This window comes from Rhipicephalus microplus, chromosome X (assembly GCF_043290135.1).
Source record: "Rhipicephalus microplus isolate Deutch F79 chromosome X, USDA_Rmic, whole genome shotgun sequence".
NCBI classification, from domain to species: Eukaryota; Metazoa; Arthropoda; class Arachnida; order Ixodida; family Ixodidae; genus Rhipicephalus; species Rhipicephalus microplus.
In genome coordinates, this window is record NC_134710.1 from 283,426,817 (window position 1) to 283,452,464 (window position 25,648).

The following is a 25,648-nucleotide window of genomic DNA, read 5'->3' on the forward strand; positions in this document are numbered from 1 at the left end:
ACGGTGCAAGTTGGAATGCTGCTGACGAGTAAAGAAGAAAGTTGTAAGCGGGAAAGTGGCTAATGAAATTGGTGTACCTCACAATCGAGCATAGATGGGGGGAGCAATCAACGTGTCACAAATATTAACCGAATATGAGATATTCATACCCAACCAGACAAACTTCTGTCAAATGTTTACATTCAAGATAAACTGCAGTGTATGCGCGCAGTCATCGTCATCCGTACTCGAAGGTGCGTCGCGGTGGTGTAGCGGCTACGGTGCTCGACTGCTGATCCGAAGGTCGAGGGTTTGATTCCGGCAGCGCCGGTAGCGTTTCGGTGGAAGCGGAATTTACTCCAAGGCTCGACGAAAACTTCGTCAGGTGAGCGGGGTCCATTGGATGAAATAAAACAGCCATTCGTACTTAAATTTGCGCTGCCACAGTTCAGTGTTCAATACCAGTCATTGATTTCCCCCCCCCCCCTGCCCCTTCCTTCAGAGATTAAACACAGTCACGAGTTAGGCACGTGTGGGGTGGAACACACCGGAAAAGAGGCGCCATATAGTGACCTGAACGGCGCACCTGCGAGATACGCTACATTTCCGATGTGGCGCAAATATCAAGCGCGCTGGCCGCACTGCGTTTTCCTTTCATCAAGTGCGCAGCTTCAGAGATCTTGGATGCACTTTGTACTCTCACGCGGTGCGGTAGTCTGGTATAGTTATGGTCAGGGGCGTAGCCAGAAATTTTTTTCGGGGGGAGGGGTTCACACCGACCCAACGGAGGGGGGGAGCACAGGCATCAGCTTTCCTCTGTGACGTCACTATCAGCAGTAGTTTAAACAGATGGTGTCATGTACACCAAGTGATGAGATTCCCCCTCTTTCCATGCGGTAGGTTGTGAAGAGAGTGTGTAAAAGTGCTGTAAAAAAGAATGATTGATATGTGAGGTTTAACTTCCCGAAACCACCATATATGATTACGAAAGACGCCATAGCGGAGGGCTCCGGAAATGTCGACCACCTGGGGTTCTTGAACATGCACCCAAATCTGAGATCAATGGTGTACAACACTTTCGCCTTCATCGAAAATGCAGCCGCCAAAGCTGGAATTCTATCCCGAGTCCTGCGGGTCAGCAGCCGAGTACCTTAGCCATTAGACCACCGCGGTGGGGCAGTACTGTAAGAAGTACTGTAAATACCATAAATAACTGGTACAGTGATCGTTTGGAGCAACGGCCCCTCATCACACCATTGAATGGACTAGTCTTCAAAAACTCACTATTGCATTGACCCACCCAATCGGAGAACACATCGTTAACCTCAGTTAAGCGTATAGATGGTGTAATCCTGGCCACCCTAATACACATGGCATGGACGTGCCCACAGTACGCTGACGTTTCTCACACAGAAGATACATCGGAGTCTCTTCTGCATATCATTGACTCGGCACAGAACGCCGGGTAATCTCACGCACATTGGAGGCCGCGGTGTCCCCCCACTGACCTCTTCTAAGCAGCGTAACCAACCTCTCGGCCAGTACCCTCTATTGGGAGTAATAAAGTTTTGATCATCATCACCGCCGTCAGGACTAAAAGCATTTCACAGGTGAAGGACGCTTCGGTTTACAACGAGGAATGAGAGGTATACTAAGCATGTTTTCGTACATTTATAGTTACAATTGGGTCTGCTAACTCTGCTGAGCGAACTTCTTACTGTCGATGTCTGAGACTGCATCTCCATGGGAATTATTTTCATATTAATCTCTATATGTCAAGCAGTCCTGACACAGTGGTGGCTTTTAGTGAACATTTTTTACTTTACTGTGCGAATCCAAGGATGCTTGCGATGCGCAATAAGTTTTTTTCTGTGAGATATGCTGCATGCACGTTGCCAACACGATTTTGCACACGTTATTTTTCGGGCAGACGTTCAGTTGCACTGTGAGTTTTGATAGCTATGAAGTTCTTCAATCGTATAGGTTTTATTGTGCAATCTGCGAGGACAAGATGATTGGTGAGAAATTTTCACTAGGTATCAGTTGAAAGTGCACATGCGACCGCACTATGCCTACTCACATAAAACTATCTCTTTAGCTGCGTATATGCGCTAAAACACCTAAATACGTGCGAAAAACGCAGACTGTCTTTGTGTATTTATTGTAGCTTTCGTCACTCGGCTCCCTAAAACTATAGCGTTGCGGCAAGGTGTCTCCCTTGTTTGCAAGCGTGCATCCGACATTTCCCTTTACGTAAACAGATTCATAACTGTACAGGATATTTCACCATGCAGAATACGTGCATTCATGTTTCCAACATTTACACCGGCGTGAACAGGAGCAGCCTCAAACCACACAAAATCTTCAGTGATCCGTTCACCATTGATGAAGGAATGAACTCTGGAGTTGTTCACAGCATAGTGCACCATAATCCATTTCTCAGAACGCGTGAACTCCGACGAGAACTACCAGCGCATGCACCACGAGTTTACTTACACTCTACTGGGCTCCGTACATGCCTGTTCATTGTCTGTTTCGGGCATTCTGATAAGAATTTCTGGAATTTCACTGCTGCTGCCATCAACTCCTTCGCGTTCTTTCACGTTTGTGGTTTTTCATCACAACGCGACAGAAACTACCAGCTTTCCGTATGGGCGCAATCACAAGCTTGAAACATCTCGCGGGCAGAGTAAGATACTGGGCGAGCGCGACCTTACCGGCACCTGAAGGGAAGCGGAGGAAATGTATACCCGCGAATATTTCCGCCAGGCGAGAAACGAGCGTTAGTGTTTAAGGCGGAACTTTACTAGCTGACATGTATCGTCCCTAAAGTTCTCGTTTCTCGGAATTAGGGTCACTGCGCGAACTTTGCGGAGTGCGTATCTTACTAATTCGAAGTCAGCCCCTTCAAAGACGTACGCTGCCTACACGTATCGCTAGGTAGTTCGTGTCCTGGGTAAATTAGCGCCCTCCTATAGATGAGACTATAGATGGTCACGCCAAAACGCTGCGTGGTGTAATGCTTGAAGATTTTTTCTCGAAAGGCGACGCTGCTATCAGTGCACACTTGACAACTGGCGAAAATGAGGATGTCACAGGTAGGCTGCTTCATCGAAGTAACGTGCCAGTAGATAGCGTTGGTGAGCACTTTAGGCTTTCAGTATTTCTGGCCTTCTCTGGAATATTTATTACACTAGTTCGATGAGCACTTTAAAAAGTATCAGCACACCTTGACGATGCTTTTTTCCCTTCTGTCACACAATATTCCCAAATCTGCCACTCTTCCCAATGCCGTGAAGTTTTCTGCCATGTACTCGAACATTACTTCCACTTTGGCATTGCAAGGGCATTTAGCAGTATTGGCTGCGAAATGGAAGCGACAGAAGCGAGAAACGCTGAGCTTGTCTACGATGAAAGTGGTTGCCGATTGCCCAGAACTATTGTTCCAAAACGTGCACCATCTTCTAAAGATTTTCGCAAGTCTGCCGGTGAGCAAAGCTGAAGCAGAACGCTCTTTCTCATCGCTCAGACGCCTAAATAGTTACCTGAGAGCCACAACAATGAATAAAAGATTGTTTAGCATTGCTCTCTGAACATCCACTATAAAATAAAAGTCCGCCTGGACGACATTCTTTCTGTTCTTTACCGGGAACGTAGACGGCTTCAGCGGAATGTGTGTGTATATCACCCATAGGCGCCTGTTAAAAATCAAGAAAGTTAACTAAAGTTATTCTTGCATAAATATTTTCAGAACAACAGTAGAAACATAGTTGTTAACGATCAATTGATGGGGTTAAACATCCCAAAACCATGATATGGTTACGAGAGATGACATAGTGGGGCACCCCGGAAACTTTACCACTTTGATTTAGGCGCATGTTAAAGAACCAAAGTGCAGGGGCCTCAAGCATTTTCGCCTACATCCAAAATATGACAGGGATTTGATCCCGCTACCTGCGGATCAGCAGTCGAGCAGCATAACCACTGGACCACCGTGGCGGGTAGTAAAAAAGACGGCTTCGGTAAAATCAGTATGCGCTACTTTTCGTACAGATGTAAGAAAACAAGTTCAACTGTATGAGACATATTGCTGAAAATCACTTTGACAGCATGGCAGAGTGATTCCGTTCTCTCCCGTTGCCTACTCTTTGCTTTTCAGTGGCCCCTTTCACACGCAGACGTGGCTCGCGGATACGAATGGTGTGAACGGCAATGCAACAATCCAAATTTGCATGTGGCAATTCTCGCAAATGTTGGGTAACATATGGGGCAAATAATATGACATGTAATGCACAGAATAATCTTCATGTCAGATGAAAAAGATAATCAACAGTATTCCACTATATAATGTGTCTGTTTGCTGCTTGAGACACTGCTTGCTTAGAGCTTCTTTTATTTATTGTAAAAAATCACGGTTGCTATGTATATTGCACGTAATCCTGCGCGATAACATGCCCACTCAGGTTTCTTCATTCTGTGCATTTCTTGTCGTGCGTCATGTCACTAGTTGCAGGAATCGTTCTGTGTAGCCTTCTAGTGATGTCAATGTAAAGAAACGAACAGATGAAGCGAATCATGTCACGTCTTTTGCTATCGCAGTGACGTTTTGGTTCTTCTTGAGGGGCTTCTGTGTTGCACGGAGCAATTTCACGGTATTGCGCGGCACGAGTCGAACTCTTTTGGTAGGGAAGTACTGGTCGAAGACTGGGGATGCAGGTCGCCCATACACTAGGAATAAAATGCTGTAGCCGGTAGATATTTGTGTGGCGGTATTATATGCGAAGGTGATAAACGCTAAAGTATTGTCCCAGTTTTTTTTCTCGGACGTAGGCACATGAATATCATGTCAAAAAGCGTTCGGTGAAAGCGCTCAGGAAGGCCGTTCGTCTGCGGGCGGAACGTAGCAGTAGTTTTATGCGTTGTTTTACAGGCCCGTAGCACTTCTTCGAGGACGTGTTATACGAAGGCTTTGCGCTGGTCACTCAGAAGAAGGCGTAGAGCTCCATGGCGCTAGACGATGGACTGCTAAAAGAATTTGGTGACTTCTGTAGCCGTACCGGATCTCCACGTATCTTGTAAAATGATCGACTGCAGTGACAATGACCATTAGACAGCAACAGCAAGAGACTATACAAGTCAATTCCGACAAATTCAAAAGGAGTTGTTAGACATAGAAGAGGCTGCAGGAAACCGGTGGCGCGGATCACTTACGGTGCTGACATGACGCACACAAGCCTACGTAGTTGGCTACCGACGTAGACAATCCACGCAAAAAAGAGCGGGTTCTGATGTGGTCGTAGGTCTTGCGAAAACCTAGATGACCAGCAGCAATGTCATCCTGACATGCTTCTAAAACTCGAAGACGAAGGCAGCAGGGAAGGACTGGCACTTACTTGTTTCCCGTGGGATGATAAATATAGCGTTCGAGCACACCGTCGTCGAGGCGAAATTGTCAAAGCTGGCGTCTGGAGTGGCTGTAGGGTGGTTTAGTAATGCCGTCATTGTAGTCAATGAAAGTTCGACAGTGCTGAAGTTAACAGAAACTGGATTGCAAAGAAGGTTGAATTCGGTCCAGTGAGGTTATCGACAGGTGTCGTGAGGCAGGCAGGATGTCGGAACTCCCAGGATGCGATGCGAAGGGGGTCTTGTCGAGAGAAAGTGAAGTGGGCATCGGGACAGCGCGTCGGCATCATGATAACATTTGCCAGACTTATATGTGATGGTAAAGTAATATTCTTGTAAGTGCAGCACCAAACGCCCTGGATGTCCTGACATATTCTGCATCGAAGACAGCCAACACAGTGCGTGATGGTCTGGGACGATAGTGAAGTGCCGACCGTAAAGGTACGGGCAAAATTTCTGTATCCACCAGATAATAGCCAGGCACTCTTCTTCCGTGATCGTGTAGTACTCCACTGTCGACAGAGTCCGACTGGCGTGTATACTACAAGCTGCTCTTTAGAGGCGGAATCATGCTGCGAATTACAGCTCCGATACGTACCTTGATTGATAATTGATTGATTGATTGATTGATTGATATGTGGGATTTAATGTCCCAAAACCACCATATGATTATGAAAGATGTCGTAGTGCAGGGCTCCTGAAATTGCTCCGATACCTTGCGTGCTTGCGCCAGTGTGGAGGATAGTAGGCGCTCTCTCGTCAAAGTGGCGAAGCACTAGTCCGGAAGTAGGGCGTCCTTTAAGGAATTTAATTGTGAACTCGCAGTCATCAGACTAAGCAAAAGGAGCACCCCCGACTAATAGCTTATTTAGGGGAGCCGCTATTGTAGCGAAGATGTGTATAAAGCGAAGAAAATAGGATGCCAGGCCAAAACTGCGCAACGTCTTTTGGGTGGAAGGCTGAGGAAACTGCAATACAGCGACTATCTTGTGAGGATCTAGCCGGACCCTGTCTTTTGAAACGTGGGTCCAAGGACTTTTATACTTTTGCTGGCAAACATGCACTTTTTGGTATTTATCTGAAGGCCAGCGTTCAAAAGGCACTGAAGTACTTCGTTTAATCATTGAAGGTGTTGGGTAAAAGTAGATGAAAATACAATAGCATCTAAATAACAAAGGCAGGTCTTCGATTTTAAAGCCACGGAGAACAGTATCTATCATGCACTCAAAGTTTGTATCTATCACGCGCTTAAATGTTGACTAAGTATTGCGCTGGCCAAATAACATTCCATTAAATTAGTAGAGTCGATCCGGCGTAGCAAAGGCGGTTTTTTCTTTGTCAGCCTCATTCATGGGGATTTTCCTATACGTCGATCGTAGATCAAGGCTGGAAAAATATTTCGCTCCTTGTAGTGTGTCCAAGGCGTCATCTATTCGAGGCATAGAATATACATCCTTGTGTCTGATCCTATTTAGCGCACGATAATCAACGCAGAAACGAACCAAACCGTGTTTTTTTTTTCAATGAGACGACTGGAGAAGCCCAGGAACTAGAAGATGGCCATATCATCTTGCGTGATAGCATATCGTCAACTTGTTCTTCAAGAGTTTCCTTTCCGATTGCGGGACACGACAAGGCCGACGGCGCATGACACCAGAAGCATTCGTTTTAATGCGGTGTATACAGCCACGGGAGTCTGGCTAAGTGTCACGGCACAGCTATCGAAGCAGGCCTTATGCTTAGCTAAACGCTGCGGACTGGTCAGGTGGTAGATTTGAACCAATGATTGCGCGGAATAAAAAGAACTCGCATCTGACGGGGGCAGTCACGATGAAGACGAGCAAAGTGCTGTGATGGAGGTCAGTGGAGAGGCGTCTATTGTCACTAGTCACATTCTGGGGTAATATCAATGATTTTGCACTTGTGTTGCAAATGGGCAGAAGAGCGCGGCCATGGAACAACCGAAGCAGACAGGAGGTGACAGGAATTCCACGAGAAGTGCAGCGAGGAGCAGGGTCAACGAGGTCGTCACCATCGGCTACTTGGCTAGATGCAACAGCTGTCACTAGTTCATGACCAAGGAGCAAAACAGTCTTCAATATATATAAGTGGTCGTATGGTTTTTCAGCTTTATGTTTCCTATTCTATCGCTGTTTGCCAAAGTGCTGAACAATACAGCTTGTGCTCACTACAGCTGCCCACTCTGCATTTTTCTTTACGTTGATTCAGGATTATGACCACCATCTTTTTTATTTGTCAGCCTAAGTTACAGGATGAATATTATGGTAGGCCTTTCTAAGGCCGTGGTTGGCCTGCACGTTTGTCTGTATTGTACCTTCAACACTAGACAATACTTCGGAGTGTCTTTAGCTGTTAGGGCATAGTAAAGATATGTTTCAATATATTGTACACTCGCATGCAAGCCAAGTTAGGTGTATGAACCGAATATTCTCTCGCGCGCATGTGTATGTGTGTGTCTGTGTGGGTGCATGTGTTTGTGTGTGCGCATGTGTTTGGATGTTAGAAGAAAGCGCGAAGGTTCTGAGAAATGCTCTTCTCTGGCTTGAGTATATCTTAGCACACGCATGAAGAGTAACGCTGTAATATTCTTTAACCTGGCCCATCAGACCTTGAATCTGTGTTTGGCTTTTTTCATTAAAACAAAACTTTGCCTACTGAAAATTATTGTAGTGATCGACTCTGGCGAAATCTGTTCTAGCGGGTACAAGTGTGACCATCAATTAGGCATTATTACCATCGCCGAGGCAACCTATAACACTCGCGGCCGAGATTTCTGCCCCAAATTACACAGAGCGCCAAAACCTTCTGATACACCGCGACACGTTTTTCCGTACATTGCCATTATTCATTGCAAAAGCGCTCAGGAATAATATTGTGATAGTAGCAGCACTTACGTTTTAAATCATCTCAGCACGAAGCAACGAGAAAAAAAATATGTTGAGCAAGTGGCAGGGCGCGGGGGTGTTGGACCAAATATTTTGGAGAGAAGGTTTGAACCCCCCCCTTGGCTACGCCACTGGTTGTGGTGATATACAGCTGGCCCGAACTTCGCAGAGTCAAATTGCGACCGCAGTGGCCGCATTTCTATGACGGGGAAAGTGCGAGAGGCACGCGTGTACGCTTATATTAAGGTGCATGTTAACCAATACCAGTGGGTGTGAATTTCCAGAGGCCTCCACTACGGTGTCTCTTGTAATCACATCGTGGATTCGGGACGTGAGACCTGAACAGTCAAGTGAAATCTCAACAGTTAACTTTATTCTTCTATGTACGCAGTATGCGGCCTCTTTAGGGCTGAAAAAAGAAATGAAATGTACAATAACCAGCTCCAGAAGACGTAGACGTTTTGCAAACTCTGGCATTGCTCATGCGGCCTTCATCTGCGTGATTCAATTATCAGCTTGTTTTATTTTAGTACACTTATATAGGCGAAGAAATGCGACCACCCGTAATTTTTTTAATGTGCCACTCGATCCCGCTTCACTATTTTGACGCCGTCACAATCTGCCGAGTGCATATCGGACGATTTTTGTACAAGATGGACATCGCCGTATGTTTCGATAGCCCTGATATGCATAAAGTTGAATAGTCTCGTTCAATTATTGCAATCGGAGCATGTGCAACCTGTTTTCGTAACCTTCTGAAATGAAAAATAAATGTATTTTATATGAATTTTTAATACATGAAGGGTATGCTTGTAGTATTCTTTTTCATCGGGGTTTGTTTCGCGTTCAAAAGGTTCACAGGAAATTTAAAGTGCGGCGCCGTGGCAACCTGTTATTTCTGTCTGCAGTATCTGTTGCCTGTCGGTTGATTTCAACGCTTACAGTGGAACTTACGTTGTCGAAGGGATAGTTTCATCTTGGCTGTGTTATTTTAGTTCATAAAGAAGAAGTACTATCAACAGCAAAAGTTTGCGGGACAATGAATCTACTACAAATTGTAAAATTCTGCTATGTCCTGCAGTGCCTAATGCTTGCCATCAAGCAGTTCTGATTCTTCTCAATGCTTAGTGCAGTATAAAAAATAATTTATTTTGAAATTATAATCCCAGGCAAAGCGGGAATTTAGCTTTATCGAATATTTCGCGTCCCGCAAACTTCTGGTGTTGATAGTACAGGGGTCAAATTTAAGCTTTTAAGAAACTGCAATATTGTATTTTTGTACACACACGAAAAATGTCGTCTAAGCTGGCTTCACTGCGTGTACTGCTTAATACAGGAGAAAACTTCTGCTTGAAACTTACAGCCTTGTACTTGATAGTGTACGTACCTTACTGCATGATGCATCCAATGTCTAGAAACAATCCAATGACAGCCAGTAGCGCCGTTAAACGAGGGAGGCCGCAGTATTCATCTGGTAGCTTTTCACGGTCTTTTATAGATGTCACTACGGGAACCGCAAGAAATGGGTGAGATAATTTTCGCAAGACATGGAGGAAGGAAAAAATTGTCACGAAAAATCCGTGCAGGGTGGAGGTTCAGCTCGATGACAAAGGCATCATTTTTTTTTCTTTTTTGCCTCCGTTGGGCCGCGGTGCTCATCCTTCTCGTTTATCTTTTAGATGCGGAGCATCTTATACTCGCGCCTTGTAGTGCGCCGTCCGCGCCGTCCGCGCCGTCCGCACCGCTTCTCGAACATTCGACAGCTGACGCGCGCGCATGCGCCGTCGCGCCGTCGCCCACTCTTCCACCATCTGTGCATCCCTTCCTCCTCTACACACCGCGCGCGCTTCACTCCTCCACCATCTGTGCACCCTTCCTCCTCTACACACCGCGTTCGACATCTACAATTCTCCTGATTCTCCAGTGGACGCGCATGTGGCGTCGCGCTTCGAGAACATTCAACAGCTGACAGTGCATGCGCCGTCGTGCTGTATATATACTCAAGGTCGGCGCTCGCTCGCTCAGTTGCCGCTCGTCGGTTGGTTTGTACGGCGCGTCGACGTCCAAGGTCGCGGTGAAATGAATTCTAACGAATCCACAAACACAATGATCGACGTCCCTTCGACCAGCGCCGCCCTTTCGCATACGTGTGTACGTGTTCACACATTTAACACCCCCTCCTACAACCACGTTAACCAATTTAGCCATCGACCCAAGTAAGTCGCAATTTAACACCCCATTTCACAACCACGTTAACCAATTTAGCCATCGACCCAAGTAAGTCGCACTTTAACACCCCGTTAACCAATTATATGGTCCGCATCCTCCTCAGTGTTCCCCCGAGGGAAGCTGCGGGCAATTTTTTTCCCTCTCTCCTCTCTCTCGGTTTGGCAGAACAAGCGCCGTTCGTTCGCGACGTGCGTGCGTGTGGTGCGTGTGGCGTGTTCTGTGTGCGCTTCGCGGCATGCGTTGCCGTGAAGATGGCTACTCCCGCGGCTACCTGAAGTCAGACGAAAGCTTAAGGAGAGGTCTTTCGCTGCCATCAACTAAGGGTATGCTGTGCGGCATTAAGAGTGTAGCGGCCGGGAATGTCGGCTGCCGGAGGCAGCGAGAAAGGAGACGTGAAGCTGGTTTGGAGTTGCAGGGCAAGACTGTTTATTTCCACTCCGTGCGAGTGACGAGAGCTCCCCTCGACGAGGGAGAGAAGGAGGCACCCCCGCGTTCTTCTACAAGAAAGAGGAAAAGGGGGCCCCCGAGCGAGCAGACGTAGCATGCCGCCGGTGCTAATCCCCGGAGCCGGCCCCGACAACACGTTGTTCCCCGAACACGGAGGAGGAGGCGATGGCGCCGCGAGTAGGCGCGCTGTCGACGGCCGGCTGCAGACGGGATAGAAAAGAATGCGGTGGTGCTGAGCAGCTTCCGCTACAAAGGCTCCCCCCCTAGATTGCGGAGCTTTTAAGGAAGGACAGCAGTTACGGGCTGAATAGTGAAAGGTCACAGTCCAATGGTTAGCACTGAAATCGTACGTGAGAGGCTGCTTGAATGGAAACCTCAATATGAGCAGGCTTGGCGCGGTCAACGGCGACGACTTCTCGTTTCCCCCACACGTCGATTGCGATGGTTTTGTTAGTACGTCCCAAAACTTTGAATGGGCCATCGTACGGCGGAGTAAGGGGCGGCTTCGTTGCGTCGTGTCGCACGAACACATGGGTAGCAGAGTCCATGTCAGGAAAAGTGAAAACTTTCCTGTTTCGGGCGATGCGAGGTGCTGTTGGCCTGAGTTGCGCGAGCCATGCGCACAGCTTCTCGATGTGATCGGAGGCTGTTGGGGCGGAACGTGTCTGGTCGGAGAAGAATTCTCCCGGGAGGCGCACTGTTGAGCTGTAGACCATTTCCGCTGCGCTGAAGCCGAGTTCTTCCTACACCGTTGAGCGTAGGCCAAGAAGAACGAGCGGGAGCTTCTCCACCCAGTGCTGGCGGTCGAGTTTCGCTGCCAGTGCGGCTTTGAGTTGCCGGTGGAAGCGCTCAACCATTCCGTTGCTGGCGGGGTGGTAGGCGGTTGTATGCTGCAGCTTCGTGCCGAGGAGCGTTGAAAGTGCGGAAAAGAGGTTGCTCTGGAATTGCCGTCCCCGGTCAGTTGTTATGTGGGCGGGGCAGCCAAAGCGGGACACCCATGTTTGAATGAAGGCCTGCGCGACGGTCTCAGCTGATATGTCCGCAATTGGTATAGCTTCGGGCCACCGGCTGTACCTGTCGATGCATGTGAGCAGGTACCTAAATCCTTGGCAGGGCGGTAGTGGTCCCACGAGGTCGAGGTGAACGTGGTCAAACCGCGACTCAGGAGTCCGAAATTCCTGTAGTGCAGCCCGATTGTGGCGAGTCACTTTCACTTGCTGACACGTTTCACATGTCCGAGCCCATCGTCGCACGTCCGCGTTGACTCCGGGCCAAACGAAGCGTTGCGTTATCAGCCGCTGGGTGGCGCGGACACCTAGGTGGCTGATGGAGTGGAAAGTGTTGAATACCACTCGGCGAAAGTTCAGTGAGCCGAAAGGTCGTGGTGCTGCCTGGGAGGTATCGCAGGTTATCGTGCTCTGGACGTAGGGAAGAGCAACCTCCGAGAGCACGAGTGAAGATCCCCCTCCCTTCAGTCTTGTCAACTCGGGGTCGTCCCGCTGAGCTGCGGCCATCGCTTCGAAGTCCAGGACTTCTGTGCCGGAAGCGTTGACGCGAGACAAGGCGTCAGCTGCTTCGTTTTCGACCCCGGGAACGTGGCGGATGTCTGTAGAAAACTCGGAGATGAATGAGAGCTGACGGATCTCTCGTTCTGAGTAGGAGGAACTGTTGTTTTTGAATACGTAGGTGAGGGGCTTGTGGTCTGTCAAGATGTAGAACTCACGGCCTTCGAGGAATTAGTGGAAATGCTTAATGGAACAATAGATTGCGAGCATCTCCCTTCCAAAAGTGCTGTACCGTGCTTCTGCAGGCTTCAGACGTTTCGAAAAGAAGCCCAGTGGCTTCCACTGGGCGCCCTCCTGTTGCTGCAGCACTGCTCCGACCGATATGGAGGAAGCGTCCACCATGAGGCGTGTCGGAGCTTCAGGCCGTGGATGAATGAGGAGGGTAGCCGCGGCTAGCTAGTCCTTAGCTTTCTGGAAAGCGTTCTGGTGTTCGTCAGACCAACAAAATTCTGGTGCCTTTTGGTCGTCTCGGCGCAGCAGGTCAGTCAATGGCTGGAGCACTCAAGCACAAGACGGAATGAAGCGCCGGTGGAAGTTTAAGAGCCCGAGGAACTCCCTCAGCTTGCGAAAAGATGTTGGAGCTGGAAACTTCTTGACGGATTCCACCCTCGATTCCAATGGCATAATGCCTTCAGCAGTGATGTGGTGGCCGAGGAAGTTGAGCGCCTCTACTCCAAACACGCACTTTTGAGGTTTCAACACCAGACCGTGCTCATCCAGACGCTGAAAGAGCTGGCGGAGGTGCTCTTCGTGCTCCGCAGGTGTTCTGCTGGCCACCAAAATGTCATTCAGGTAGACAAAGATGAAAGGAAGACCCTGGGTGACCTCATCCATGAACCTTTGAAAGGTCTCTGTGGCATTTTTCAAGCCGTAGGGCATGCGGACAAACTCAAACAGGCCTAACGGAGTTGTTATGGCTGTTTTTGGTATGCCCTGCGGTTCGACGGGGATTTGGTGGTATGCCGCTACAAGGTCAATCTTGCTGTATATTTTCGTACCTGCCAGCCGCGCGCTGAAATCGTGAATGTGTGGCAGAGGATACTGGTCCGGCGTTGTCGATGCATTCAAGGCTCTGTAATCACCACACGGGCGCCAATCGTCGTCCTTAGGCACCATGTGTAGCGGCGATGAATGGTTGCTAGACGAAGGGCGAACAATTCCCAGCTGCAGCATATGCTCAAACTCCCTGCGTGCAGCTTGAAGCCTTTTGCTGGACAGCCGTCGTGGCCGGGCGGTGACTGGCGGCCCGGTGGTGACGATGTGGTGAGTCACGTTATGTTTCACCGGCTGTTCCGTGTTGCGGGGCTTGGTGAGCGAGGGGAATTCGGCCAGGACGTGGTGGTAGGCTGATACTGGCTGGAAGGCGCAGATGCCAGATGAGCAGATATTTGACTCCAAACCACGTACTTTGAGGGATGTGTTGTTATCCTTGAGGCAACGGTCACGTAGGCTCACATCCAGGTTGAAGTGGCTGAGAAAATCTGCTCCGAGTATGGCGAAATTAACATCCGCCACCACGAAGACTCAGCGAAACAGGCGCCTGAGTCCGACGTCTATTGTCAGCGAGCGGAAGCCGTACGTAGCGATGGCAGTGTTGTTCATTGCCTGCAGCGACGATGTGTTCTTGCTACGTCGGCGATCCTCGGGGGTTGCCGGGACAATAGAGATTTCGGCTCCCGTGTCGACTAGCAGGCGCGAGTCGCTTACGCGGTCAACTACGAAAAACAGGCGGCTGGGTGGAGGGCCGATGTCGTAAGCCGCCGTTAACGACTGGCCGGAGCCTTTCCCGGAAACGAGCAAGGTTGAGTGCAGCGGCTAGCAGCCGTGCCGAAACGACGGTGGTACCAGCAAAGTCCGTCCTGTGTATCTCGTGCATGGCTTCTCTGGGAAGAGCTTGGGTGTCTTGAAGGGGATCGGTTGCGTCGTTGCTCCTCCTGTTGGGGAGCGCCAGATAGCACAAGTTTCTGCATGGTCTCGGTAAGGTGTTGCAGTTTCTCCTCAAGGCGCAACAGTCGATCTGGTTGCTCATGTGTTCTTGCAGCAGCTATGGGCGCAAAGGTTGGAGTTGAGTATTCCGTGATGCGATCGGCAAGTTGCGCTAGTTGATCAAGGTACGTCTCATTTGAACCCGCGAGAACCACGCGCACCGACTGGGGGAGCCGTTGCAGGAAAAGTTCACGAAGAAGTGGGAGCTGGCCGTCCTGACGCGCGTGCACACCGAGTAGTTGCCGCATACGGTGCAGCAGTTGGGAAGGTCGTTGGTCGCCCAGCTCTTCGCGACACAAGAGCTGCTGCAGTCTGCTTTCTTCAGGCGCCTCGAGGCGGTCCAGCACCGTCTTTTTGAGGGTGTCATATTCTTCTTGCGTGGGGGGTGAAACCAAAATGTCGTCGATAGCGTCGGCGATTTCGGGGGGCAGGGCTGCGACGACGTGAAGGTATTTTGTCGACTGCGAGGTGATGTGCCGGAGCTGAAAACGGGCCTCCACTTGGCTGAACCAAACTCTTGGATTTTTCGGCCAAAAATTTGGTAGCTTCAGTTCTGTGGCGATGACTGCAGGCGTGGAGGCAGCAGCATTGTCGTCGGAGCTCATCGCGGCGTGTTCGTTGAAGCGTTCGGGTCACCAATTTTGTAGCGGCCGGGAATGTCGGCTGCCGGAGGCAGCGAGAAAGGAGACGTGAAGCTGGTTTAGAGTTGCAGGGCAAGACTGTTTATTTCCACTCCGTGCGAGTGACGAGAGCTCCCCTCGACGAGGGAGAGAAGGAGGCACCCCTGCGTTCTTCTACAAGAAAGAGGAAAAGGGGGCCCCTGAGCGAGCAGACGTTGCATGCCACCGGTGCTAATCCCCGGAGCCGGCCCCGACAACACGTTGTTCCCCGAACACGGAGGAGGAGGCGCTGGCGCCTGGAGTAGGCGCGCTGTCGACGGCCGGCTGCAGACGGGATAGAAAAGAGTGCGGTGGTGCTGAGCAGCTTCCGCTACAAGAGGAACAAGTCGTCTAAATGTAAGGAAGTATCGATTGCTTCCTAATGGTTCACTATGTGCCTTGGTGTAGCATTAAAAAATGCAGTCCTAATTTCAACCAGGGATTCAACATGGCAGAACGACATGTTTTCAGTTAAGGTTAGAGCTGCAGAAATGATATCATGCTTCTGAAGATTAGGTTATCTTTGTTCTGGTTACCACTTCAGAGGTTTCGCGGCACCAATTTATTTCGATTTGAATGGAGGCTCTGGTTATTGTGACATGACTCAAACACCAGAAATCCTGAAAAATGTAATTAAAACTCAACTTTTATTTTTCGGTTTCAGTCATAATCATATGCGCGCATGCAAGCTAATCGTGACTCCAAAGAAAGAAAAAAAGCCGATCACACGCCCAGTGGAAATCGATGATATGGGAAGCACGATATAAGAAGGTTCATATGCCACTTTAAAATTACCACAACATTATGACGTGCATAGATGTAGTACTCGGTAAACGCAAGTATAAATGTTATGCGCGCTCAGATATCTGGATGAGATGCAAGTATGTTGTTAATAGTCTGGTAACGACGGCACCACTGACGTTCACAATATCAGCTCCAGCAGTTCTACCACTGCTGGGGCTGTAAATTATTCCGTACATGACTTCCATGGCATGACTGTCATATTTGTACCTAATATTTGTATTCGCGGTTCATTCACGTCACGTGATACCAAATTTCATATATGTGAAGCTAGCGAAACGGCCGCGAGCACTCTATGAGCGTAGCATGTCGCCATGTTTTTAATCACATGCATGTCATTGTATGTTAGGACACGTCAATTCTTTCGTCGTCCTTTCGCGTCACGCACTACCAAATTTGATATATTTGAAGCTAACGAAACGAACGCGAGTGCATCATAAGCGTATGGCGTGTAGTCATCAATTACATAACATGTAGGTCACGATTTCCATGTTATGGCCTGCCACTTATGTTCACCATGCAGTTATGTCATACCATACCCGTTTTGCAATATGTCAGGTGAATGAAACCACCACAATAGCAGCAAGACTGTGACATGTAAATCATAACATACATGATTTTCAGGTTATGAATGTTCATCATAGAGGTATATTATGCCATGAAAATTCTAGTATAGATCTCATCATCGAAACGGCCAGGAGAGCTCAAAGTTGTCGGCGGATAGATAGATAGATAGATAGATAGATAGATAGATAGATAGGTAGATAGATAGATAGATAGATAGATAGACTCAAGTACACCAAAATCCGCTAAGAAAATCATTTTAAAAACGAGACTGCCCCTGTACTCTTGACATAAATGCTTTGGATTCTCAGAAAAGCTGCGTTTGGTTGTTTGTTCTGTACGCATCTGCGCATTTATTTTCTTTGAACACGAAAAAGTAATCGTGCGCGACGCGAGACACCATATGTGCAGTTGGGCTGCACTCCATCTTGAGACATAGCCGTATGTGATATCGGCTGCCCTGTAGCAAGTGTGAATTAGGCATTCAGAGCACGGCACACGCCTGATGTCGAAATCGGTATACCAGATGCTGATGTTTCACCGCCGAGCTTTTTGTCGTAATGTAGTGAAATCCCTGGTTGAAATTATTTTTGCGTTTTTGGATGCTAAACAAAAGCTCTTGCGACGAATTAAGAATCCATTTATACATCCTTATGTTTAAACTTGTTCAGGTCTCCTTAGGTCCTGGTGTTTCCTTATAGTCTGAACGGAAGGTGAAAAGCACGCCATGAATCAAGCCTATAAATGCGCTAGAGGCGACAATCCAGATCATTCCATAGTCGTTGCACAGATGTCTTCATACCATTAGACAGCAAGGTATTGATGCCTTATCTGGAAAAGTGAGTTGATATCACTTCACCGTTAGTGTGCCCCATTTTCGCTTCTGCATAAGCTTGTTCTATGCCACATTGACTGGGAATTCATTGCAATGCAACGATATTTCCAGATTGAAATGCCTCATTCAGCATATTCAATGTATGTCATACACCAGAGCACTCTATGCAATGTGTTGCTTCATGTAGTTTCTAATTAGCTGAAGTGCCGGCTTCACGAAATGGACGTTATTTTGTGCCGGAGTCACAAAATAACGTCCATTTCGCTGGACTCTGTTTTAAAATGTAGCACGCAGCTTGTCGGACGCCGGTCAGCCCAGTGGCAGTAGATGATGTCTGGTGTACTATGTTGAAGCGTTGAGTGATTTCCATGGGAAGCGCAGTGAAAGGTGCTGCCGAGGAGGTCTGCGTGACAAAGCCATCTGGAAAAATGTGCACTGTATATCCGTACATATAGGCAATAAACGGCAAAGCGAAATGCTTAAGCCCAGCAGTTGGTATTTTTTCCTTCTTTGTTGTCTGTTGGATTGAAAGTCGCACGATCGGCTTAGGCATCGTCCAAAGCGGTATATCAGAGATCACTTGTGGTGCATAAATTGAAGGCAGCAGCTCTCGGTGCGACATACTTAACAGCTTCTGAGTATGCAGCACTGGGTCAAGTGTTAAAAGCGTCTGCCACTGAATGGTCTCGATGCCTTCTCAGTAGCCTCAGATGTACTCATAGTGGCTCGTGTTGAAGATAAACACGAGATTGACATGCACGTGATTCTGCAATAGTACCCCATGTAGAAGTACATCGAGGTACTTCTAGGCAAGTTCTTGGGGCACGCGCCTGAGCTCCCTTGAGTGTAAGTGCTGCACAGGTGGAAACACGAGAGAGAACAGGAGCACTGTAGCGAAAGTATCCGCCAAACAAAAAGTGCCCAGTATAGCTGCACTAGAGGTGATTTAGATGGTCCCCAAGATTTTCTAGACAGCATAAGGCGAATGTCCTGGACAAAGCTGTCTTGTTTTTCTTAGCGATGGGATGTGCTTCGACCAAGACAAATCACGATCGATGACAACTCCGAGGAACTTGTGATGAGTTACCGAAGGTTCCCATCAATCACTATAGGGTAGCAAGCCATGGACTTATCCTTGAATGGCAGGGTTTCACTTTTCGTCGGTGACATTTGCAGCCAGCAGCTATTGAGGTATGCAGACTTTGTCAATACTGCACGTTGTAGTTAATTTGTACTTGCAAACGTGTTAGACTTGTGGTCCAAGTGCAAATGTCATCTACGTTCACAGACACCGAGATTTCTCCTCCCAGCTTAACGAGCTTCTCACCAAGGTCAACAAGTACAATAGTAAGTAATGTGGAAATCAGAACTCCACCTTGAGGCACGCCATGATAGGCGGGATGCTTTTTTGTCGTCATCGGCAGTAGACATGAATATAGTTCGTTCTTGAAGATAGCTGGCTATCCATTGATTCATGCGGCTGCCAATGTCATAGTCTTCAAGAGCATTTAGAGTGGCATCATACAGAAGATTGTTGAAAGCACTTTTTATATCAAGAAAGACTGCAGCCGTCAATTGGTGGCGCCGTTTCTGATGTTCAACGGTTGTTACCAAATCAATGACACCGTCACTGGATGGCCTTCCATTCTGGAAGCCAGTCATAGCGTCTGGGTATACTTTTTGCTTCTCTAGGAACCATTCCATGCACAACAGAACCATTCGTTCTATGAGCTTTCCTATGGAACTTGGTAGCGCCACAGGTCTGTAGGACAGCATATGACGGGGAGACTTGCCTGGTTTCAGAAATGCCACGATCTTGCTAGCCTTCCAGTGTGTCAGTGCAGTTCCAGATGCCCGAGAAAGGTTGTACAAAGACAGCAGATCTCCGATTGCTCAAGGACGATGGTGACGCAGGGTAGCATAGGTAATTCCATCAGGCCCAGGTGCACTGAAACGCTGCGAAGTGGACATAGCCGCATGAAGCTCCTGCAGCGTGAAAGGATGGTCGAGACGGACGTCTGCTGCAGGGGAAGCAGTGAGCCATCCGTTGTCGCAGAGCCAGAGAAGTCCATGCAGGATTCTTTCGCAATTTGTTTCTCACTGCACGTCCTTATGATGGCCAATGCACGGAAGGGACGTACTTGCTGACGGGAAGATGGTAGAGCTCGTACAACGTACCATATCTTAGACATTGGTTTTCGTGGGTCCAGGGTGGTGCAAAATGACATCCAATTTGACGGCCAAGCTTTTCTAAGTACCTCTAAATTTTACGAGAGATGCTTAGGTCTGTGATTGATTTCGTTCGCCTGTGTCTGAGTTCAGCTCCACGACGAACTGCCCGCAGCTCTTCGAATACCACATAAACCGGCTTCCTTGAATAGGTTGTTGTGACAACTCGTGTAGTGGTCTGTGTTGCTGTGGCATTTCTTTCTTCAGTCAGTTAGAGCAACTATAGAGCTACAAGGCTTTTCTAGCTCTTCTTGAAAGGCCTTCCAAATTGTGCATCACCTTCGAATGCTTGCAACACCGGTATACCATCGTATCATCATCATCATCATCATCATCATCATCATCATCATCATCATCAGCCTGACTACGTCCACTGCAGGACAAAGGCCTCTCCCATGTTCCGCCAGTTAACCCGGTCCTGTGCTTGCTGCTGCCAATTTATACCCGCAAACTTCTTAATCTCATCTGCCCACCTAATCTTCTGTCTCCCCCTAACCCGCTTCCCTTCTCTGGGAATCCAGTCAGTTACCCTTAATGACCAGCGGTTATCCTGTCTACGCGCTACATGCCCTGCCCATGTCCATTTCTTCTTCTTGATTTCAGCTATGATATCCTTAACCCCCGTTTGTTCCCTAATCCATTCTGCTCTCTTCTTGTCTCTTAAGGTTACACCTACCATTTTTCTTTCCATTGCTCGCTGCGTCGTCCTCAATTTAAGCTGAACCCTCTTTGTAAGTCTCCAGGTTTCTGCTCCGTAGCTAAGTACCTGCAAGATACAGCTGTTATATACCTTCCTCTTGAGGGATAGTGGCAATCTACCTGTCATAATTTGAGAGTGCTTGCCGAATGTGCTCCACCCCATCCTTATTCTTCTAGTTACTTCAATCTCATGGTTCAGCTCTGCGGTTATTACCGGCCCTAAGTAGACATAGTCTTTTACAACTTCAAGTGCACTATTACCTATCTCGAAGCGCTGCTCCTTGCCGAGGTTGTTATACATTACTTTCGTTTTCTGCAGATTAATTTTAAGACCCACCTTTCTGCTCTCCTTGTCTAACTCCGTAATCATGAGTTGCAATTCGTCCCCTGAGTTACTCAGCAATGCAATGTCATCGGCGAAGCGCAGGTTACTAAGGTATTCTCCATTGACTCTTATCCCTAACTGTTCCCATTCTAGGCTTCTGAAAACCTCCTGTAAGCACGCGGTAAATAGCATTGGGGAAATTGTGTCCCCCTGCCTTACACCCTTCTTGATTGGTATTGTGTTGCTTTCTTTATGAAGCACTATGGTAGCAGTTGATCCCCTGTAGATTTCTTCCAGAATGTTTATATATACTTCATCTACGCCCTGATTCCGCAGTGTTTGTATGACGGCTGATATTTCTACTGAATCAAACGCCTTCTCGTAATCTATGAAGGCTATGTATAGTGGTTGGTTATACTCTGAGCATTTCTCTATTACCTGATTGATAGTATGAATGTGGTCAATTGTTGAGTAGCCTGTTCGAAATCCTGCTTGTTCCTTTGGTTGATTGAATTCTAATGTTTTCTTTACTCTGTTAGCAATTACCTTTGTAAATAGCTTGTATACTACAGAGAGCAAGCTGATCGGCCTGTAATTCTTCAAGTCCTTGTCATCTCCTTTCTTATGTATTAAGATGATGTTAGCGTTCTTCCAAGACTCTGGTACTCTTCCCGTCAGGAGACACCTCGTAAACAGGGTGGCTAGTTTTTCTAACACAATCTGTCCTCCATATTTCAGCAGATCTGATGTTACCTGATCCTCACCAGCAGCTTTGCCTCTTTGCATGCTCTCCAAAGCTTTTCTGACTTCTTCTATCATTACTGGTGGGGTGTAATCTGGGTTACTGCTAGTTCTTATAGTATTAAGGTCATGGTTGTCTCGGCTACTGTACAGATCTCTGTAAAACTCCTCCGCTATTTTAACTATCATATCCATATTGGTAGTTATTTTGCCTTCTTTGTCCCTTAGTGCATACATCCGACTTTTGCCCACCCCAAGTTTCCTCTTCAATGCTTTGAAACTTCCTCCGTTTTTCAGAGCGTGTTCAATTCTCTCCATGTTATACCTTCTTACATCGCATACCTTACGTCTATTAATCAACTTCGAAAGCTCTGCCAGTTCTATTTTGTCTGTTGTACTTGACACTTTCATGATTTGACGCTTCTTAATTAGGTTCTTCGTTACCATCGTATAGTTGTACGTAAGTAGGTAGTTGATCACTACCATACGTTTCAACGTCTGCGCACCAGGTGGCGGATGTTGAAAGGTACCAACAAGCGATAGCTAAGTCGAGACAGCTGCGGTACGTTGAGGCACGGAGATATGTCGGAGACCCGTCGTTAAAATATGAAGGCCATTGTTGCTTGTAAAGTCTAGATCGAGTGTTTATGACACTGCTGCGCCAAAGATGGTGATGTGCATTGAAGTCACCTACGAGGGCGTGAGGTCTTTGACTCGAGTCGATGACAAGTTTCATATGGGCAGCGTCAGGCGAGGAGAAGGCGAGACTGGCAGTAGGGCTCCCCTGTCACCTCACGCCATCTCAGAATGATCTCCTGATGTGCGGGGTTGTTGCTGCCTATGCCAGACTCCCACAAGGGGCGTCTCATATAGTAAAGCTGATAAGTTTTCAACAGCTGAGCATGCGTCTCAAATTTAGAACAGCCAATCAGAGGGAAAGGATCAGTATTTTTTTTTCTTTTTTCAATTGATGAGAGAGCCAGATCGTCATTTAGCGGAAGTGAGAAAAATGCCTTTGCTGCTGAAAATCCGGTTGAGCCTGTTTTAGCAACTGTTTGTCAGTAACTCCATCTCATCAAAGCATCGTAAATATGTATTATCATCTGAATGGGAATAGCTCAGCCGGTACTCAGGAGAATGTTTTTGTGTTAGCACTTATGTGACATGGGACATTTGTATTCGGCCCATTATTTCGGGCCTCTGTCTCGCCCGTAAGTTGCTACCTCTGGTACAGAAAAAAAACTCAACATTGATAAGCACATGGATGATTTAGCGATGCTTTGCGGAAATATTACAATGACTGCTATAGTCGCAAGGATTAGCGACCACATATCCGCCGAGGTCGGTAAGGCGTCGCGCTGCGAAGCTTGAGGACGTGGGTTGCATTACCTGCCACGGCGGCCACGTGTATTTCGACGAGCGCAAAGTGCAAGAATATGAACACTTTTTTTTTCACGCTGTGAGAAATAATGTTCTACCGCTCGCCTATTGTACCCACATTCGCGCGTACCTGAACTACCATATGTTTCTTTTTTAACTTTCTTTTTGTTTCTACTCAACCCTGCGGCCTTACAACGGGTGACTCAGACGTTGCAGCTTTTCAACAAAGGCTCTCCAAGTGCTGTGTAATTCCCTCCGTGATGTTTTAGGTATGCGCGACCCGTTAAAATTGCACCTTCTTTCTAGTTAGCGTCCTTTGGAGCAAAAAAAAGTGAGGGAGGGGAAAGATAGGGGTTAGAAAACAGTACTTTACGTTGCCAGTGTCAGAAAGGACTTTCACAATTTTTTTCTTTTTTTGAAAGTAGAGTAGCTATAGAATCGCACACACGTACATGTCGATGGAACACGTTGCTGGGACCGGCGCCGAGTCACAAAGAAAGCGGTGACCCCTTTCCTATTTCCTTTCCCCCTAATACAAGGAACAGGTCGCCAGAAGGCTGTGGGCCTGCTGATGGACGTCCAAATATGTGCTGCTGACACGGGAAGTGGGGCGCTATGCTGCCGGACGAGGGAAGGTGTTCGACGAAAACTACTGCAATGGCTCATGGCTCCCGGCCACAACGCCCTGCTCGAGGCGAGTGGTGTCATGGCGGATGACAACCAGGCCCAATAATTGAGCGTGGTGAGCAGTTGCCCTTTTCTTGCTCAGTTGCACGAGCGTGAGACCTATTACCTAGCCGCTTTCTCTTCTCACATCAAGAAAGGGACACGTTGACGCCATAGCTAAAGTGTGGTGCCAATGCTTAGTCAAAAACGTTGACCTGGGCGGGTGTGAGCTCCGTGGAGATATCTTCATCTGGTTTCACGATTTGTTCGTCTCGTAGCAAAATGCTTGCGCTGTAATTATTCCAAATAAACGTCAAGTTTGCTTCTACAGAAAGAAACTTAGTATCTGCAAGCTGTCTCGACCTATCTTTGCGAATCTTCAGTGCCAGAACGACCGGACACAACACATTAACAACCTATAGAAACGCTGATATAACTCTACAGAGTATATAGCCCTTATGTTATTTGTTATAGATGGTTCTTTTCCTTATTTGGCAGTTTTATCAAATATTCGAATGCTTGGACGACGATGATCTATGGTAAAATACTATGCACAATTCAGATTATCTTTCTGAATATCTCGTACAACATGCTGAAAGGAGGTCGATCGGTCTGTATAGTTTGTGAATGAATGGTGAAATCGATCAAGTCGTGTGCTGATAAAGTCATTTAGTATATGAGCATGATGGAAAGTTATGGGGTTGCCCCGCCGCGATGGTCTAGTGGCTAAGGTACTCGGCTGCTGACCCGCAGGTCACGGGATTGAATCACGGCTGCTGCGGCTGCATTTCCGATGGAGGTGGAAATGTTGTAGGCCCGTGTGCTCAGATTTGGGTGCACGTTAAAGAGCCCCAGGTGGTCGAAATTTTCGGAGCTCTCCACTACGGCTCCTCTCATAATCATATGGTGGTTTTGGGATGTTCAACCCCACTTATCAATCAATCAAGTTATCGGGAGAAGAGGAAGAGTGTGAGGATGGTTGTTACGTCACTCGCATGAGATAAACGTGATGATCTTTAGCAAACTATACTTTGTAAGAAGCCAACCAAAAGCAGAAAACAGCGAAGGAACCGGACAGGACTATGGCTAGACTTACAACTTTTTTTATTGATATAATATATAAGGAGATGTTGGCGCACAAATATGGTGGCGGCTACTCTTTAGCCCTTGAGTGAAACTTGAACACGTATCCTAAAGTTGAACATACAAAGCAGTGAATTGAAAATAGAACACTCGGGCACAGATATGCAAAGATACACTTATACGCAGATATCACAACAAAATGGTAAGGAAATGTTCGAAAGTCAAAGAATTAAGGTTCTGATAATGTCCTTCATTATTATTTGGTCCAACCAGCACAAAATATTCGGTACAACCAGCACAAAACAGTGGAGCACACGCCTGGTCCTTATGAAGACATATTCACTCGTGTGTACATAATAGCCGACACGTCATTCATTTCAGTACACATATATGATGGGTGTCACGTGATACTTCACATAATAACTACAGTTGTTATACAAATGAAACTTCGTTATTTTTTAGTACTTGTCAGCGATTCCGCTGTCTTGTGAGAAACGTGTTAATGCTTTTAAAACGTTCGACTATAGAACTCCAGTTAGCCACAGACCCAGAAGTTTCTTCATGCGAAAGGGTCTGCGGTGTAATGCCAACAGTTCTGACTTAAGACTGCGTATCGGCGTGTCATGATGTGGACAGTCTACAGAAGGTGACATACGTCTTCATCTATATATCTGCATTCACATTCGGCAGTTTGAGCTCTGCCAAATCTGTGCAGAAAATGTTTTGTGTATGGTGTGCCTAGCCTCAATCGATGAATTAGAGTTTTGATACGTCTATCTAATGCCAGCGTATTTTTGATTTCAGTAAATGGATCGATATGATATAAATAACACCTCTTTGAACTTTGGTCAGACCAAGCAGTTTTGCTTATTCTGAAAGCTGTAGTCTTTATAATACTACGCAATTAGTTTTTCGAAATTGGTGAAGAAACAGTAATGTCTTTAAGATGTGCTTGTCGTGCTGTTTCATCTGCAGCTGTGTTTCCAGGAATGTTGCAATGGCCAGGTATCCACTGGAATTTGATCTCATGTTGCAACTTGTTTGCTTTGGTGAGCTCTTTCAGCGTTTCGTATGTCATACTATCACTAATTACATTCGTTTTTGTACTGGAGAGTGATCTTAATGCGGCCTGAGAGTCACAGAAAAGCACC

At 47.3% G+C, this 25,648-nt stretch overlaps 1 protein-coding gene across 1 annotated transcript in view; it reads right to left on the reverse strand.

The window, feature by feature from the left end:
• Positions 1-15,161, reverse strand: part of LOC142775262 (uncharacterized) — a 47,651-nt gene extending 32,490 nt beyond the window's left edge. The window contains exon 1 of the mRNA XM_075876604.1: positions 14,488-15,161. Within this exon, the coding sequence (XP_075732719.1) occupies positions 14,488-15,120 (633 nt within the window). The 5' untranslated portion in view covers positions 15,121-15,161. The remainder of the gene's footprint in view (positions 1-14,487) is intronic.
• Positions 15,162-25,648: the final 10,487 nt, after the last annotated feature.